The sequence below is a fragment of the Eleginops maclovinus genome, chromosome 16, assembly GCF_036324505.1.
Source record: "Eleginops maclovinus isolate JMC-PN-2008 ecotype Puerto Natales chromosome 16, JC_Emac_rtc_rv5, whole genome shotgun sequence".
Lineage (NCBI taxonomy): Eukaryota > Metazoa > Chordata > Actinopteri > Perciformes > Eleginopidae > Eleginops > Eleginops maclovinus.
This window is the reverse complement of record NC_086364.1, coordinates 12,960,506-12,977,398: the sequence shown is the minus strand read 5'-3', so window position 1 is coordinate 12,977,398 and position 16,893 is coordinate 12,960,506. Positions and strand designations below refer to the sequence as shown.

General features: G+C 42.2%; 1 protein-coding gene across 1 annotated transcript in view; it reads right to left on the bottom strand.

The window, feature by feature from the left end:
- The window catches only part of kcnt2b (potassium sodium-activated channel subfamily T member 2b), a 30,686-nt gene that overhangs the window by 940 nt on the left and 12,853 nt on the right, over positions 1 to 16,893 (bottom strand). The window contains exons 8-29 of the mRNA XM_063903058.1: positions 16,676 to 16,750; positions 16,410 to 16,493; positions 15,901 to 15,995; positions 15,119 to 15,299; positions 13,056 to 13,220; positions 12,504 to 12,640; positions 11,900 to 11,963; positions 11,051 to 11,159; positions 7,000 to 7,108; positions 6,808 to 6,864; positions 5,570 to 5,722; positions 5,234 to 5,487; positions 3,979 to 4,297; positions 3,793 to 3,898; positions 3,534 to 3,706; positions 2,960 to 3,031; positions 2,717 to 2,851; positions 2,506 to 2,617; positions 1,747 to 1,848; positions 1,557 to 1,640; positions 1,338 to 1,466; positions 267 to 612 (exon numbers count right to left, since the gene is read on the bottom strand). Of these exons, the coding sequence (XP_063759128.1) occupies positions 267 to 612; positions 1,338 to 1,466; positions 1,557 to 1,640; positions 1,747 to 1,848; positions 2,506 to 2,617; positions 2,717 to 2,851; positions 2,960 to 3,031; positions 3,534 to 3,706; positions 3,793 to 3,898; positions 3,979 to 4,297; positions 5,234 to 5,487; positions 5,570 to 5,722; positions 6,808 to 6,864; positions 7,000 to 7,108; positions 11,051 to 11,159; positions 11,900 to 11,963; positions 12,504 to 12,640; positions 13,056 to 13,220; positions 15,119 to 15,299; positions 15,901 to 15,995; positions 16,410 to 16,493; positions 16,676 to 16,750 (3,061 nt within the window). The remainder of the gene's footprint in view (positions 1 to 266; positions 613 to 1,337; positions 1,467 to 1,556; positions 1,641 to 1,746; positions 1,849 to 2,505; positions 2,618 to 2,716; positions 2,852 to 2,959; positions 3,032 to 3,533; positions 3,707 to 3,792; positions 3,899 to 3,978; positions 4,298 to 5,233; positions 5,488 to 5,569; positions 5,723 to 6,807; positions 6,865 to 6,999; positions 7,109 to 11,050; positions 11,160 to 11,899; positions 11,964 to 12,503; positions 12,641 to 13,055; positions 13,221 to 15,118; positions 15,300 to 15,900; positions 15,996 to 16,409; positions 16,494 to 16,675; positions 16,751 to 16,893) is intronic.

Genomic DNA, 16,893 nt, shown 5'->3' with positions numbered 1-16,893 from the left:
ACGCTTTTATTTTTCAAAACACAGGAAGACAAATGAAAATGAAAAATGGACGAAAGCAGCAGCATAATCAGAGATGGAGGAAGTACTCAGGTAATTTCCTTCAGTAAAAGCACAAATGCAAAATATTACATTTTTCAGTTTAACTCAACCACTAAACAATATTACGGTAAAGTACAAGTCCCTCAAAATTGTGCTTGAATAAATGTACTTTGTTAAGACCACTGGTGAACTTGAGATCAGGAGCAGGATACACAGTGTTGTCTTACTGTATCCGGTTGGAGAAAGGCCCAAGTGTTTCATCCTTGTCTTCACCAGGGCGTTGAGCTCCTGCCTCTCAGAGCGCCTGAACAGGGTGAGTCTCTGCTGGTTGATCCTCTCTGCCGCACTGCCGGGACCCCCCTTGGCCCCACTGGAGCCCCGACCCCCCTTTCTGCTCAGCCGCCGGGCCCACTGCATGCTTTTCCTCCTCAGCAGTGGGTGGTCTGAGGAGTGGGAGGAGGTGGAGACGGGCTCCGAGGAGGTGGAGTTACGGTGAGCACTGGTCCGGGACAGCAGGGGCTCTCTGGGTTCCCTCGTATCTTCATAGTCCTCCACTGTGATGGATACCTGGGACTGGGACACACAGACATAACTACATAACCACATCCCACACACACAGACCTTTCATATCCTTTATCAAAAATAAAAATAAATGTAATTTCTTAAAGCCCTATTATGCTTTTTGGGGTTTTCCCTTTCCTGCAGTGTGTTGTATGGGTTTCTTTGCATGTAAATGGCTTCAAAGGGTCAAATCCCAAAGTATGTTTCTCTCCCTCACACTCCCCCCTGCCTGAAACCCCCTGAATGTAGTTGTTTTTATTGATGTAATATAGGGACATCTTTATGTTATACTCACGATTCTATTGGCTAGCGCTCCAACACAATATACATGGTAGATTAATGGGTGGGACATCTCTAAGCAGTTGGCCAATAACAACAGAGAAGACCAGCAGACTGGGCATTCGTTTTTAAGCATCTTATCAACATATCTGCCATGCTTACTTTTCCCACATTACTTTTCCAGAGTTCCACGTTGCAAAAATTGTCACTGCATCGTTTCTAATATGAACATTTTTCTCTGACTATGAAAGGTGTTCTTTGTTACTTTTTTATATTGATCTAACGTGATGGACCTTGTGACTTTAAGCCTAGATTCCGGCAGGGATTAAGATTGTACCAAAAATCATAATTTCTTAACTAAACTAAACTAAACTAACTAAAGCTTGTTATTTTAAGTGTCTTGCTTAATTGTCCCTGCCAGTCCAGTGGCCACACAACTAGCAATGACAGCACCTTACTTCAGAGACTGGAAGCTTGTGTGCTTCTGTGCGGTAGATGCCGATGGGAATGTCTCCAGTGGAGGAGCACAGTTTCTGGTAGAGCCTGCCGTAGGTGCGGATCCACAGGTCCTCCTCTGTGATTTTCATCTAAAAGAATAAACAAAACAATAATCTACCTCAGAGCCACTTCACCAACCAAACAAACAGAATCCAAGGTATTTGTGTACCGGTACTTACAGCACAAAGGAAACCTGAGCCAGGCATGGAGTCCAAACCCAGCAGCAGTCTGGTGATGGAGATCATGTAGTCCTTCACAAATGACTTGTAGCAGGAGAACATGCCACACAATTCAGTAGAAATAGATCAGATTTGGCATGTTCACACACTTTGTTTTTCAGTCAGAGTTAAGGATTTGTATTCAAGATACCTGGTAAAGGAGAGTGTCCAGCATGCTGACACTGAACACCTTCCCTGCAGAGAAGGGCAGGCGGAACATAAACACCAGGTTGGAGCCCTTCTCCCTTTCCTTCTATCGATTAAACACACACACACACACACACACACACACACACACACACACACACACACACACACACACACACACACACACACACACACACACACACACACACACACACACACACACACACACACACAAAGATGTTCACACAATTACACTAGTCATGGTTAAAGTTACTTCAAATCTAACAGTTTGTAAGCAGTTTCGTTATAAAACATGTATCTTGTTAGAAGTAGCCTATTTAAAGAAGGAACATCCCAAGGAAAACCTTAACAAGCATGCACTGTTCAAACAGCAAAAAGAAAAAGCTTTAAAGTCACCCGATATCCTTTCTGCTGTAGGGTAACACTGCTAGAAATCTAAAAACTGTTATTTATAATGATCCCAGAGTGAAATCCATTTTAATACTTGATGTCCCGCAAGGACTAATTTACTCATTTTTTGATAAATGATGTTGATGCTTGTGCAGAAATTCATTAGCTGCCAGCCTGCCACACAGAGAGTAACATTAACAATAATTAGAATCTAAAAAAGGCTCAAATCAGTAACAAATGTTAACTGCAAATCCCTGTCCTGCTTTTACTCTCAGTGGTGTTTCATTATGACCTCTGAAGTCTGGGTCGAGGTAATTGATTGATAGTGCTTTAGAGAGTATTAAGCTTTTACCTTTTCCAGTTTAGACAGGGCCAGAGAGTAGTGGTCTTTGACTTTGAACTGCATAAAGCGCATGTTGGCTGGGTGGGTAAGCTCTGTGATGATACTAAGAGCTGGGAACAGTCTGGAAGGTAAAATCACAGACAGAGAGAAAGATGGGTAAAAAAAACAACAGAATCACGACATACTGTTAGATTGTAGAGCAATTCGGTGCAAAGCAGACCTGAAGAGTGTCTGGACATTCACAATGGTCTTTGCATCAGCCATGTAATCCTCCTCGGCAATCATTGAGCTTTCCTTGTCTACAACTACCATCGTGTCAGCAAAAGTGACTCCGCATCTCAGCAAACTGTCCAGACTGTGGAGAGAAAATCAAAGAGTACTCTAAGCCATTTGAGAGGTGAAAAGCGCTTACATTAATAAAGATTAAGGAAATAGATCAGTGTGTAGCTTTGGTCTGTCTCACTTGTCGATGGAGCCCACTGTGTAGAACACCATGGGGAACCAACAGATTGCCTCCAGGAAGTCTGCTTCAGGTCTATAGCAATCAGAAAAACAAATAGACTCGAGATTCCTAGAGATTTGTATGTGGCATGATGAAGAGCGAACGTCTCCTCAGAGACAGACCCCTGTCACTCAGGCTGAGAAATACAACACAGCCTGCAGAGAGAGCTGAAAATAACAGCAGTACACTGGAGTGACTCAGCATTTTATTGCCTTTTTATTGGATTCCACTCTCATTTGGCTGACTGCGTTTGTGTACCAGCCACAACACAAAACCAAGGTTTGTGGAGTGCATTGTCCTGAAGCATTCAGCATTTCATAAATCGTTGAACTACTATGAACCTAAATAGCTCTCAGTGTTTCTCCTGAACTGGCTATTTAAGCAGGACCATTTCTTTTTTTTTATCCTGCACAACCTAGATGTGTAGCTGTTGAAGTCACAGCAACATTTTTGGTAAATCCTTCATATAACATTTTTAGTTTGAAGCTGTGGAACAACCAGCACATCGCACTGAATAACATAAATGTGATCTTACATGCTCTCCAGCAGTAGCACAATGGGGTTTAGCTCCTTCCTGGGTCGGTAGTAGGCCCGTAGAGGCACAATGAAGTTGTACAGTCCATTTCCTGCACTCTCAGCAGACACGATGATCAATTTGTTTTTGAAGCCATAGCAACGGGCATCCTCAAAAAGGGTGTGGTGGCAAGCCTAGGAGAGAATCAGAGTTATGATAGAAGATGACAGCAATGCAGATTTAGATAGAAAGAAGATAGCAAGCCATGTTAATCCCGCACCTTGTCCATGCGCAGGCAGCAGAAAGGCATCTTTTCCTGAAGAAGGTGGCACAATGCAGGCGAGCTGCCGATGTACGGAGAGTTTAGGGGGTATCCCTTCACCCACCTGTAGCACAAGCCCACAGTTACCTCCAAACTAGTTCACACTTCCCTGATGTAAATACAAACAGCATCTTACTGACTTACTCGCAGTGTCGACCCCACCAGTGGGCGCTCTCGTCTCTGTCACTGTCCTCCTTGCCCTCTTCTCCTCCCTCGTCCTCTGACTGGTCTCCGAGCAGGTCGAAGGTGGGGTTGTTGACACCGTCCACCAGCTCCAGGACGGGGGCAATGCTGTGCCGCCTTTCCTCGGCAGACTCTCCCATGGCAGGCAGGGCCAAAGTGTTAGCACCACCCATCTCCCTCCTGCTTCTGCTTCCTCTCCCGCTGCCCAGCACAGTGCTCCCAGGCTCCTGGCTTTCTGGGCTGCTGTCACTGGAGTCCTGCAGGTCGATTGCCACTGTACCTGTAACAGACACACACAGAGATGACTGAAGGATCAAACACAGAACAATGAAGTTCAAAAAAGAAGAAAGTTTCCCTTCAGGCAGTCAGATAAAAAAGCCTTTAATTAGATGACTTTGTCATGTGAAATTCTAAAAACATAGACAGTGCTTGTACCTGTTAAAATAAATCTGAGCTAACAACCCACACAGAGTGTCACAAACACCCTTTGGATGTAGAAGGGCGTTTGTGACGCTACACTGTTTTTAGAATTCCACCATGAAATAGCCATCTGGTTAGGAGCCTTTAAACATTTTGCTGGATGGGTGGATTTCAGGACCTTACTTCCTTTTCAAACTCTTTTGTTCCCAACCAAAGAAAACCTTTAATGTAATTCCAAACATCCAGGACCCTTTTTCTCTACTATACATTATGTGTTTGCACAGTCCCTGATACTGTAGTGAGAGCATTGAGGAATAGTGTGCTGTACAGTGTCATTGTTGTCCACCAGGTGGTGTGTAAATACTGACACTTCAGTTCATTTGGCTGTTGTTTTTTTTGATTATTTTTTTGCCACCACTGCCTTCATTATCCAGACACATTTAAAATGGGGAGACAAAGGAAATGACACGCTGAAATGGTCACCAGGACAGAGTATATCCCAGGCCTCAAGTTCTGCCAGGAGAGCTATCAAGTGTCATTTTTATTTGGCATTTCTTATCAAGTGTCATATCATGTGTTGCTTATTATCAGATACATGTGAATTCCTCAGAAATGCTATGCATATATCTAACCAAGATATCTTTCAAGTGTGAGAACTGCTTCATTCTGAGAGCTGTGAATGTGCTGCAGCAGCTGACAGTTAAATGACAGGTTTGCATGTTTGACCAACACATACTGCAAACAGAAGGCCAGTGTGTAAATGTTCCAGTCTTTGTGCTGCACACTTCAGACTGACCCATGCTGGCGATGATACTGTGGACTGGCAAACGTGTGAGTCCGTGGTAGATGGATTGGTGCACTCCCCTGGGATTTCCTCCTGTGCCGCCCCATGTTGGCTCCTTGTGGCCCCTGACAAATGCTGAATTCTCCTCTTTGGAGATATTGATGTAAAAGCATGTGTCAGAAGCCCCCATGATGTGGCAGGGACCAGGGTTCAGCAAGATGTTGGTGGTTTCCAATCTACGTACTCCGATCAAACAGACTCCATACCTGCACAAAGACAAGGTCAGCTCGGAACAGTGCGGGTGGTTTAGAGTTCTCATTTTTGGGCTTTTCTCATAATATAACTTACTTTTTGTGAGCATGAAAGGATGCAAAGGTGAAACTCTTGCCCTGGTATTCCCCGAAGAATTTACTTTCCTCTAGACGGATGTGATGAACCTCATTGGCTGAGCAGCGCCGGTAGGTTCTGTGCCATTGGTCTGCTGAACATGCACCGCCCTCCCTGAGATAGAAAAGTAGGATTGATTGTCCACATGGGGAAAGAATGACCTTTAAAACAAAGCATCTAGCTCAGCACCAGGGCAACATCGGGACATTATTTCACCTAAGGTCTCAGAGGTAAGATGTTATAGCTCTGTCAGAGCTGCTGATCAATACTTCAATCAGGTCACACAAGGACAGCCAAGCTGTCTTAACAATAGCTCCCAGATGTACACATTCACATAGTTAAGTGGACAACATTTGTCTCCAAGGGATACATCTTTAGACGTGGAGGCTAAAGAGGTGATAGCATAAAGCAAGGGTGTGGGGGCAGTGTGAATGTGGGTGGCCTGCGACAAAGACTGCATTATATAAACAAGTGTTATAGTGAATTTGCAGTTTACAGGAACTACTGTAAGTGTAAGGCTGGAGAGGAGGAGGAAGCATCATGTAGCATTGTCACAGCCAATAAACCAAATGGCAACAAATCCAGATATAGAAGCATACTTATGAAACTCATTGCATCTGACACAAGAGGGTTTGAGATTGCACTGCACTAATATTCCTATATTTTTACCTGCAATCAGAGAGATTGCACTTTTTATTCTCAAGGATATCTACAACAAGATAAACCACACTTAAAGGAATACAAAAATATGATTTGTTAACTACTCATCCAGTTTTACCTTGAATGTCTTGATGATTATCAAAAGTTCAGTTCACATATTCAATGTTACAAAAATACAAATGCTATCTACATCTATTAAACTAGTACCATCTTAATCGCTGATTCTGCTATCTCCCCGTAATAATGAAAAGGAGAAACAAAGTAACATTTTGTGTAATTAACAATTTGCCCTGATCACATTGTGATGGGGTTTTTTTTTGTCACTCCTGCTTTAAGCAGTAAACTGAAGCCTATAAGGAAAAATCCAAAGACAGCAAAACGTTTCTTAATAACATAATTAACCTGCAAGAACAAAATCTCTTCATGGAATAACAAAGGACAATATGAAATCTATGGAAGTGGACAGACGATTGGGGTGAGTATTGAGCATAGTGCTCTGCAGTATTCCTGGTAGTGCATACAGATCAGATGAATCCTACCTATTTAGGGCTTGAAAGGCTCCTACACGCTGCTTGAAAGCCTCTTGGGGAGCCATTCTAGAAAGCAGACAACAAAGTTGAGTGACATTGAGAGGACAATAAGCAACTCAGTTCTGTTGACTGTATCTACTGCATATGACACTACTGTCAAGTGAACAAAATAACAGGAAGTTAGAAAGCAAGGGAACTCACTGTCCTCTGGAGGAGTGGATCAATAGAGTGATGAGTGTTGATGTACCAGGGCACACGCAGTTTAAAGCCAGCATGGCGTACTTAAACTCTTCTTCACACACCACATGATCTGCAGACACAGGAAACAAAAAGGGAAAAGTCACAAAGGTCGGCTAATACAAACCCTCACAATCTGCTTTCTTAATAGTTTCAACTCTGAGTCCAACAACGCTGCCTTGAATACAATTGGCTGCTAAAAGAAAGACTTCCTAGCATTTGTAAGTGTGTTCTTAATCCATGGTGATATTTACAGTAGCTTTGCAAATTGCAGTTTTATCTGCCGAGGTTTAACCCTAACCCGTATATATCTCTGGAGTTGATGCTTCCACCCTACACAAGAATGAATAAAATGTCATTTTTAGCTCTAAAGAAGGTTTCCTCTATGAAGTTTTATTCCCACCAGGCATAAACCTAGGGGAATTATGTGTTTGGGTTGTGTGGGAACATGTCTGTCTGTAGCTTATCTTGCATACTACTCGAGTATACTACTCATTATGTGATGATTATATCAGTATTTTGAATTTTCATAGACTGTTGGTTTCCAGTTTGATTTTGAAAGGTGTTCACCCCCTGTCTGTCATGTCTGTATTTGCTTCCTGTCTCTGTGTTTTCCCTCCTTTTTGATTGTCTAATTGTGATCACCTGTTATCCCTGTTTTACACCTCCCCTCTCCAGCTGTGTCTTGTCTTGTGATTAGTCCTGTGTATTTAGTCTTGTTTTCCCTTGTGTTCCTTGTCAGCTCATTGTCGTTTTTCCCCAGAGTTTGTTCCTGATGTCATGCCGTCTTCATGTCTGTCTTCGTCAATTTTGTCCAGATCCCTTTCTCATGCTCCCCGGTTTGTTAAGGTGAAGTTCATTCTTGTTTTTTGTTGTCAACGACTTTTTGAATTAGGGCTCGCTTTTTGTTGAGACCTATATTGATTGTTTTTTTACTGCACTTGGGTCCTATTTTCCCCAACCCTGACACTTTATGCTCTCGTGGTCCCAGCTTTTCACAAAACTTTGGAAAACACATTTTATTGTTTTATGTCATCACATAAAAGACAGAGAACCACAGCGCAGCTGAGTACAGAAGTATTAAAATTGATCAAGTTTCAAATTTGTTCCCAATACCTAGGGTGTTGCCTCTAAATTGATTGTTTTGTTAAATCAAAAAAAATACAAATGTTTTCCTATGTAAAACAAAAGACAGCAGCACATTTAACATGGCATTTTACTTTGTATATGCCTGAAACTGTTTTCATCATAATTGTTGTTATTCTTCCTCTAATTCTATCATTAGCCCAACTAACTGAAAAACAGCATTTGATTAATAGCAACACATCTTTTTGGAAAGACCGTCCTGGTTATTCATCATTGTGACAGTAGAATATGTAAATATGGCTGCAGATTACCACATAAAGACAAACACACAAACAATCACATATATTTTATGTTAAATTACACTTGATGTTTGTCTAATGAGTCAAGCAGACAGTCGTGTCAATCATCCTCTTGTACCAGCTGCTTGATTACTCCCATGGGATCCACTTTATGTTACTGTTGCGGCTCACCGCGCAGCTTCTGGTGATAAGATAGAAGACCTAGCACAAGCCAATGATTTAGCGTCAGCCTTATTAAACCACCTTTCAATCACATCATCCAAGACTAAACGCAGCCTGCCTGTGGGCAAACCAAACCAAACGGAACAAACACAGATGACACTCTTGTCGTTTACCTGTTGCTGCACAGCCTCCTCTATGAAAGGAAAAACCAATAGAGCGATTCATGTTCGTAGAGAGCCAATCAGCAAGTCGGGCACAGAGAGCTCTCTTTTCCCCCGCTGTGTAATTCTTGATTGCATTTTATTTGCTTCCTTATTTACCAACAATGTTAAGCCAGCTCAGAAAAGCACAATATGTGCCTTCAATTTGGAAATAATTGCTGAAGAACCTCACAGCCTGACATGAAGCATAAAACTCAATCAGCTACCAGCCGGAGAAACCGGAGAGCCCGATGACATGTAAATGCAATCTTTAGTAAATGAGTTCTGTGTGCCTGAATCTATGCAGGTGAGAGACAATTAAATCTGCTGATTATGGATCTTCTGCTGAAGTACCAATGTTCCTTTGATTCAGAATGGTACATCATAGTGCAGCGCACACACAAACACACACAATGCTTTTCAGATTGTGAGAAAGCACAAAGCTTTGACAGACCAATGGGCAACTCTAAACAAGTAAAATACAAAAACATCTTTGGAGCAACAGTGTTCATTATTGTCACACACATTCCAATCTCTAGGTCTGTGTGTTTTACACACATCTCTTGCTAACAAAGTGCAGACACAGTATAGTCACACACAAAATTGAGTCTTTTCTGCAATATCCAATTTCCAACATCCCTCGTGTGTTTCTGTTAACCACTGTGATCCCTTCACTTCCCATTCTCTGTTCAACACTGCCTGCATCCTGTCCTCAATCCTTTAGGCACCGAGACCCAGACCAGTAGAGAAACCAATTACAGACCTTGACATACTGTGCACATACACACCCACACATGCACACACTACCCTCTTCAGAATTTCTATCACAGTGTTAAAGGGATGTGAAGACGAGTGAGCGCATGCAGATGTGGCTGTTTGCTCCCTCTATAGGAGTGCCATTACAACTTGACCACAGGTTCAGTGGTTAAGCAAATTAAATCAGTTAGCTGTTATTGTTTGTATGAGTGAGCTGTTGTTGAGCACGATGCCCGCCGTTGTAATATGCCCACTTCAGGAGGGCAACATGCTATTGTCGTTCAGAACATAAACCGGGGAGACAATCGATTAACACCGCACCCCATTTGTTATGGTTGCTCAAACGCCTCAGGGTTTCCTGCCCGGCTGCAGCATCCTCCCGATCTTTCCTAATGAACGCTGAGCTGTTATTAAACTATTCCTGTGGATCAAATTAAATGTTTTTCCCTTGCTCATTAATGCCTCCCACACTAGCACTTAGAGGGTATATTCCAAGTGGTGTCAAAACATGGCATCTGTCTTACAGTAATGTTCTAGTGGGTGCTTACAGATCCGCTCCCTGAGTTTACCATGGTGACTTCAGGCTTAAGGTCAGCTGATTATAAACATGTATGGAATTTATCATCAGTGCTGAAAGGCTAGTGAGATCACCATTGACTATTTCATTAAAAAAAAACTATATTTTAAAATGAATGTCGATGTCAATATAAGACATTAAAGTAATTCTGATTCCCACAAAGGAGCAGGACTTTTACCCCACAAAGCTAAGTTAAAGTTCTATGACAAACAAAGGCTGTTATCATGAATGAGCATGAATTTATGTTTCCACTTCACAATTCCTGCCCGACTTAACACATAAGCCTCAATCTTACTCTGGCAATCAAGTGTTTAAAACAGCACTTCAGAGGCAAAGGAGGATTGCCTACAGGGAGAGCTCATATGCCAGGTTAGCACAACAGCAGAACTCCTTAAAATAAGGGTATTTTCTTGGCCGAGGAAGCAAAATGAAACGTTTATCATTGATAGAGACAGCTGGGACGAGGGCGTCAAGACAGAATTGAGTTCTCTAGGACTGTAGGCAGAAAGATGTGTGAGAGGAGAGAGAGAGAGAGAGAGAGAGAGAGAGAGAGAGAGAGAGAGAGAGAGAGAGAGAGAGAGAGAGAGAGAGAGAGAGAGAGTTTGGTCTTCTACTTTTGCTTTCAGATGATTGAATGGCTTCTTCTCTTGAGCAGCCTACAAACTCAGGCAGAAAAGAGGACATGACTAAATAAAAGAACACACAGGACAACTTAGTTTCCCATGTTATAAGAAATGGTAACCTAATCACCCATCTTTTAAAGCACACCTCTTGATGCAAACTGAGCAAAATCACCCGTTGAACTGGTACAGGATAATTTTTTAGCATCTGCATTATAATGCATTGAAATAACAGTATTTGAATCCAAACAAGAATGGACATACTTTTAGCAAACAAGTCGCTGTCAGTGTTTGATTTCACACTCTTGTTCCCACCTGCAAATTTGACGTGGAACTTGTTCTCCGGCTTGAGAATCTGGACGTACAAAGGGCAATTGGGAGCGAAGTCTTTCACTGCCCAGGCTCGGAGGATGGTCTGGTGATCCTGAGAGAATTGGGAGAGAAAGAGGAAAGAGTAGTAAAAACCCACAACTAACAGCATCCGATTCTTCCGCACTGAATTCACAGAGCAATTGAATGGCCTTAGTCATATTTCAAAGTAATGCTATTGTTCTACAAAGAAGTGTTCAAGAATAGTGGCAAGCACGTGAAGAGTGAACTGAGTAACACCGGCAATGATAGAATTGTTGAAAATTCTGAGTATATATGTGTAAGGCTGTACTCTGGTATCTGAAAAGATAAGGTGACTATGCTAACACGCTCAAAGAAACAAGGTTAACACACTGATGTTACTCTATGTTAACCATTGTCACATGCAGAGAATAATTACAGCGTTCGAAAGGTTCTGAAGAATCGTGACCTAATAAGGGTAAAACTAAAATAAGGGATCTCCAAAGGTATTACAATTCAGCAGCCAAATTATTCAGTGTAAAAACCAGGGTGTTAATTAAACCAATGGCAAGTAGAGTTGTGTAACATCTCACCTATAGATGTTTTTCACATTCGCATACTGTGTATAGTTATTTCTTTAGGTCAAGCCTCACTGCAATCTTTTGGTAAAAAGCATCCTATGCAGTAGGCTAAATCCACTTGTTTCCAAAGCTGCTTTAATGCGTAATGTTTTTTTTTTCAAATTGTATTTTAAGGCTTTTTGTCCTATGCCCTACTATGGAAATGTTGCATATGGGGAGTCATGGCAATAGAGAGAAGCAGTGAGAGACGTACAGCAGCAATGCGGTCCACTTCAAACCGGTTGCTGAGGATAAAGCAGGCTTCAGCGTCGTCCATCCTGCAGGCAGTTAGAAGAAAAGCATGTGGCCATGGGAGCGAGAGAGACAGATAAATTGAGAGAAAGATAGAGAGAATCAGGGAAGCGTTGAGGAAAGAAGACATGGGAAGGAGGGTGTTGTCATGTTGTGGAGGGAGAGGACAAAAGAGAAAAAAGCAGGACAAAAGAACAATAAACAATCCAATCTATCTTTCAAGCCCACGCTATTTAGGGTTGAGATAGAAGGAGGCAAGAAAACAGGGAGAGTCAAAAAACGAAACAAAAAAACATGTCTTTTGCTCCTTAAGTCTTTCCATATGACAAAGTCAGTGTAGGTTCTGCTGCTGTATTACAAAAAGCCAGGAGGTAAACAATAAGCAATAGAACTCAAACTGTAATTAAAGCTACTATTATAAGGATGTAGGCGATTAGGGCCCTAATTATAAGCTCAAGCATTTAAAAGTGGGGCCTTTTATGTTAAGGTAACTGGTCTGTTCTGGGGTTATTCAGTGCTTGTATTATTTGTCGTGATTGTTGTTGTTATTGGTCGCAGTGACTCACTTGGCCCTCATCAAGTCCTGGTCTTTGAGGGCAGAACCCTGCAGGTAGATGACTCTCTGGGCCCATAGAGGGACATGGAGGACTCTCCTGACCTGGACATCCATCTCTGCTGGGCAAAGGATCACCACATAGTAGTCCTTAAAAACACACAAAGGGGGGTTTAACCAGCAGCTCACATTTTTTGCACTGAACCATTGCTTGGCTGCCAAACTTATTGTGATGTAACAAAATCATGCTTTAATGACCACACCTCAAGCTTAGATATCCCACTTCGGCAGATTATGTAAAACCTAATTAAATTACAATATGCAAAACACATTTTCTAATTAAAGGAAGACTTTAATCATTGCCCGAACCTCTTAATCGATACACATGGATGTAACCTCGAGAAAACACGCACATCTGCTTCTTCATGAATAATACAGCATTTTGATTCTTGTTTTCACGAAATGAAACCTCTCCTTTAACCTCAGCAGTCTAGCCAACTGTACATGATTACAGACAACAATAACAAGACACTCGCTTGTTATGCTTAAAACCATTTTGAGAGACCTGTAGTCGGGGGTGAGCGAAGAACTCATTGAGGAAGTCCATGAGGAGGTCGATTTTGAGGCAGCTGACACACAGCACCACGTGTTTCTCCGTCTGCGCCCTGTAGCGGCTGTAGTTCCCCCCGGACTTCTGCCGCTCCATCCACAGAAAGGCCAGCTGCTCGAACTACATTCAGAATGACATCAATCACATTCAACAGATGGAAATTGTATTAGGTTTGCTGCAATACAGGGAGGAGCCAGGTGGCTTAGGGAAAGAAAACAATGCCTTACAGAGAAAGTGTTTTCATTTAATTAGGGAGAGTGTTGGGGGAATTAAGGAAAGATGAGATTTGGTTAAGGATGGTGGCTGAACAAAACGTGATATCAGTAACCAAGAAAAGTAAGTTAGCAGAAAGAAATACCAGAAAGCCTGAGGGAAACAAATTCATGTGTGTGGAGGGCCAGGTCTGTAGGTATATAGCTGATTGGACTTCAGCAATGAAAATACCCAAATATTTAATGCTGAGCACAACTTATTCACAGATGAATCTGCAGCAAAAGATTGCAGAAAGCAATATCCTCCTACAACAAGCAAAGCTCTAAAAATGCTGAGTAATTTACAAAAAACTAAAAAGTGGTCCGGTCTGTTCATTTTTTACTATTATTTTATTCTATAAACATATTGGACCGATTTGCAATTGTTACAATCAAGCCTGTACTTTAGAGTATGCTACTGTGATTTTATCATGGACTTTCTCCAAACTGGGATCGAGGGAAATTACCTGAAGGGTTAGTATTTTATCTTCTTTTCAAATCAATATCCTTTCTAGGCTCAAAATTACATGTCAAGAGGCACATTTCCTTTGGTGTGTGTTGGGGCACAAAAAGCAAAAAAGTCTCCCCTGTGCAGACAGGAGAACGGTCATGGCAGGACTCAGACAGGTGCACACACACACACACACACACACACACACACACACACACACACACACACACACACACACACACACACACACACACACACACACACACACACACACACACACACACACACACACACACACACAGGGTGGGGGTTGGGGCTTGGTGGGGGGGTTTCTAAATGTCAAAGGGTGTTTATGGTTGAAAGATGGGGAGAGGGAGTGGGTAGGAGAACACGGCATCAATGTTGGTGATTCACAGATTGTCTTTATGAGTCTGTTTGTTCAAGTTAATAAAAGTTTCTTCATGTTTGTGTCTTTTGTTTTTGAGAAGGTTTTTGTTGTCAAGGCATTTGCTAACGCCTGGTCACAGATGATGGGAAAAACAAGACAGTGTGAGTGTGTTCAACAGCCATTATGCTGCGTGGGATGCAGCCCTACACCTACTGCTTATGTGACAAGTTCAAAAACAGAAAAGCTATCAAAAACATTTACCGTCATCTCAAAAGAAATCCAATTTGCAACCGACCAGGAGTGTCAGTAGACAAAATCATTTGTGTATTGTTTCTGAGTATTATGAGAGTGTGGTTTCCTGACCTCCTCTGACTGCACACACACACAAGTCATTCCATTAGCACTTCTACATCTTTTGGGAAGCGAGCAACGAAGGAAGGAGGACACTCTTGCTGCTTCCCGAGTAAAAATAGTGCTGCAAATCTACGTAGGATGCAATGAGTCATCACATAATTGTACAAGGGGGAAAAAAGACAATTTTGAATCTTAGGAAACAACAAATAAAACAGACTCCCAAGTAAAATAAAAACAGCCTTTGCTGGATGCAAAGCCATCCCGTTCATTTTAGAAATGATTTCAAGAATCATTGAAACACATCAAAGGCACATCTGTGCTCGGTTTATCTGAGATTTTTGTACTTCTATATTACTTGGAGGGAAGCCAAGCAGAGCCCGGCTGGCTGCTCCAAAAGTTAAATTGAAAAAAATGTGAGATGTGGAAGAAATGTGTCATCAAATCCCTACTTTTCTACATCACTTTAAAAAAAAACCTACCTTTCAAAGCTTTGTGTTATAGCTAGTGTTATTCTCCTGAACTCTTTTTAATCTACTGCCTGCGATGTCTTAGTGGTTATCCCTATTGTTCTCACCTGGATGGGAAGCACAATGAGCGCCACGAAGATCATGATGACCACCAGGAGTTGTGAGGGCCAGATCTGGGGGGTGACATCTCCAAAGCCCACCGTGGAGAAGGTGACCACGCAGAAGTAGAGCGAGTCGAAAAGGGTCAGGTTGTTGCCCGCTCGTTCAAGGTGTTGAATACCGCAGATGCTGATGGGGGTTGGCAAGAAGGGAAAAAATTTAGAAAGTAAAAGAAGGAAGTGGGTATTACTCAGACTTCACATGCTGGGTGAAGTATAGGTTCCTGTGGAGAGCTGTCTTTCACGCCTGTGTGTGTATGTATGATTGTGGAGATGGGGGTGGATGCATGCTTCAGTGGCTTTATGGGACACTGTATTTCTGTGTATATAGGTGTGGGAGTGCATATACTGCATCTATTATTTTGTTCTTTAAGGGATAGATGAGTCAACAGGCAACTGTCACCCCTGAAATGGTCAGAGAGCTTAATTTATACCGTGTGTAGCATATTCTGGATTAGCTCAGGTTTTCAAACCCCAGATAGGCAGCAAGCTGTCACATCCTCCTGCACTGTAGCAGTTGTCATTTTAGAGCACTATCTAATTTTCACAGTAACCTTTCTCTTCACATTTTAACCTATATCATCTTTTTTACCTCTCTATCACATATCACACCCTCCTTATCCTCACCCTGCTCACAGACACGACACATCTCCCTTTTTCTTCAACTCTGACCCTGTTTTTCTCCTAGTTGGACCACTTTCAGTTCAGTGTCAGCTGGCGAGGGTACCCACCATGTGAACATGAGGCAGACCAGGGTGCTGATTAGTATCACCACTTGGTTAAACATGGCTGAGTGCGTCCGCTGGATCGCCCTGTGGAGATCATTCTGCAGAGAGACAGACACAGGTGTGAGTATGGAAACAGCCAATTGTTACAGTGCGAAATGAGTATAAATATCAGGTATGGGTAGTATGAAGAAGACATAAAACTAAGGAAGAAATATAAAATTACACTAAAGCCGGAGATGAAAATGTCAAAGTGGAGAAATGAAGTAAGCATATTAAAAAATGTGAAGCAAGCCTTAACGACATTGGACAGCAGGGAATATGAGAAACTTCACCACCAAGCCCGAGGTGCAAGGGTAAATGTTTGGTGACTTATTTACCTTCATGGCAGAATGAGCTGGTGAGCTGAAATAGCACAGACAGAGAGGGGCAATCGCATGCCAACAAACAGAATAAAACAGAGGTATTGAGAAGAAAGTAATGATGAAAATTGAGAAAGGAGGTCTTTCACTCACTATCATGTTCTCCAGAGCGTGTTTTGCCAGCCAGCAATTGAGAAATACAGGGATGAAGAGATTTCTGAAGGAGGGCAAAATCACCTGTCAAGAATGGAGAGTGTTAGTGTGCTTGGCTCTCTCCTCATGTTTTTCATATGTTGCATACAGTCACTGAATAACAGGCAAAGGAAAGGGGTTGTGTGAGCATGAGCCTGGTGTGATGTTAGATAATACATATATCTGTGTTCCGCAATACTCGAGAGATGTTGAGCATTTCAACTCACAGTGATCATGAAGGGGATGGCGCTGATCATCTCCAGAATGAAGGGGACACGTAATACTTGCTCCCAAACATTGCCCTGGAAACACAAACCACAGACAAGGCGGTCAGGAAACCCCATTGTCATGGCGACCTTCAGGAATAACCATATAACAGCCCCCCGTTGTGGTGAGTTGAAGGGAACAAATTGACAGGCTTTTACACCACAGAATTGATTGTGAT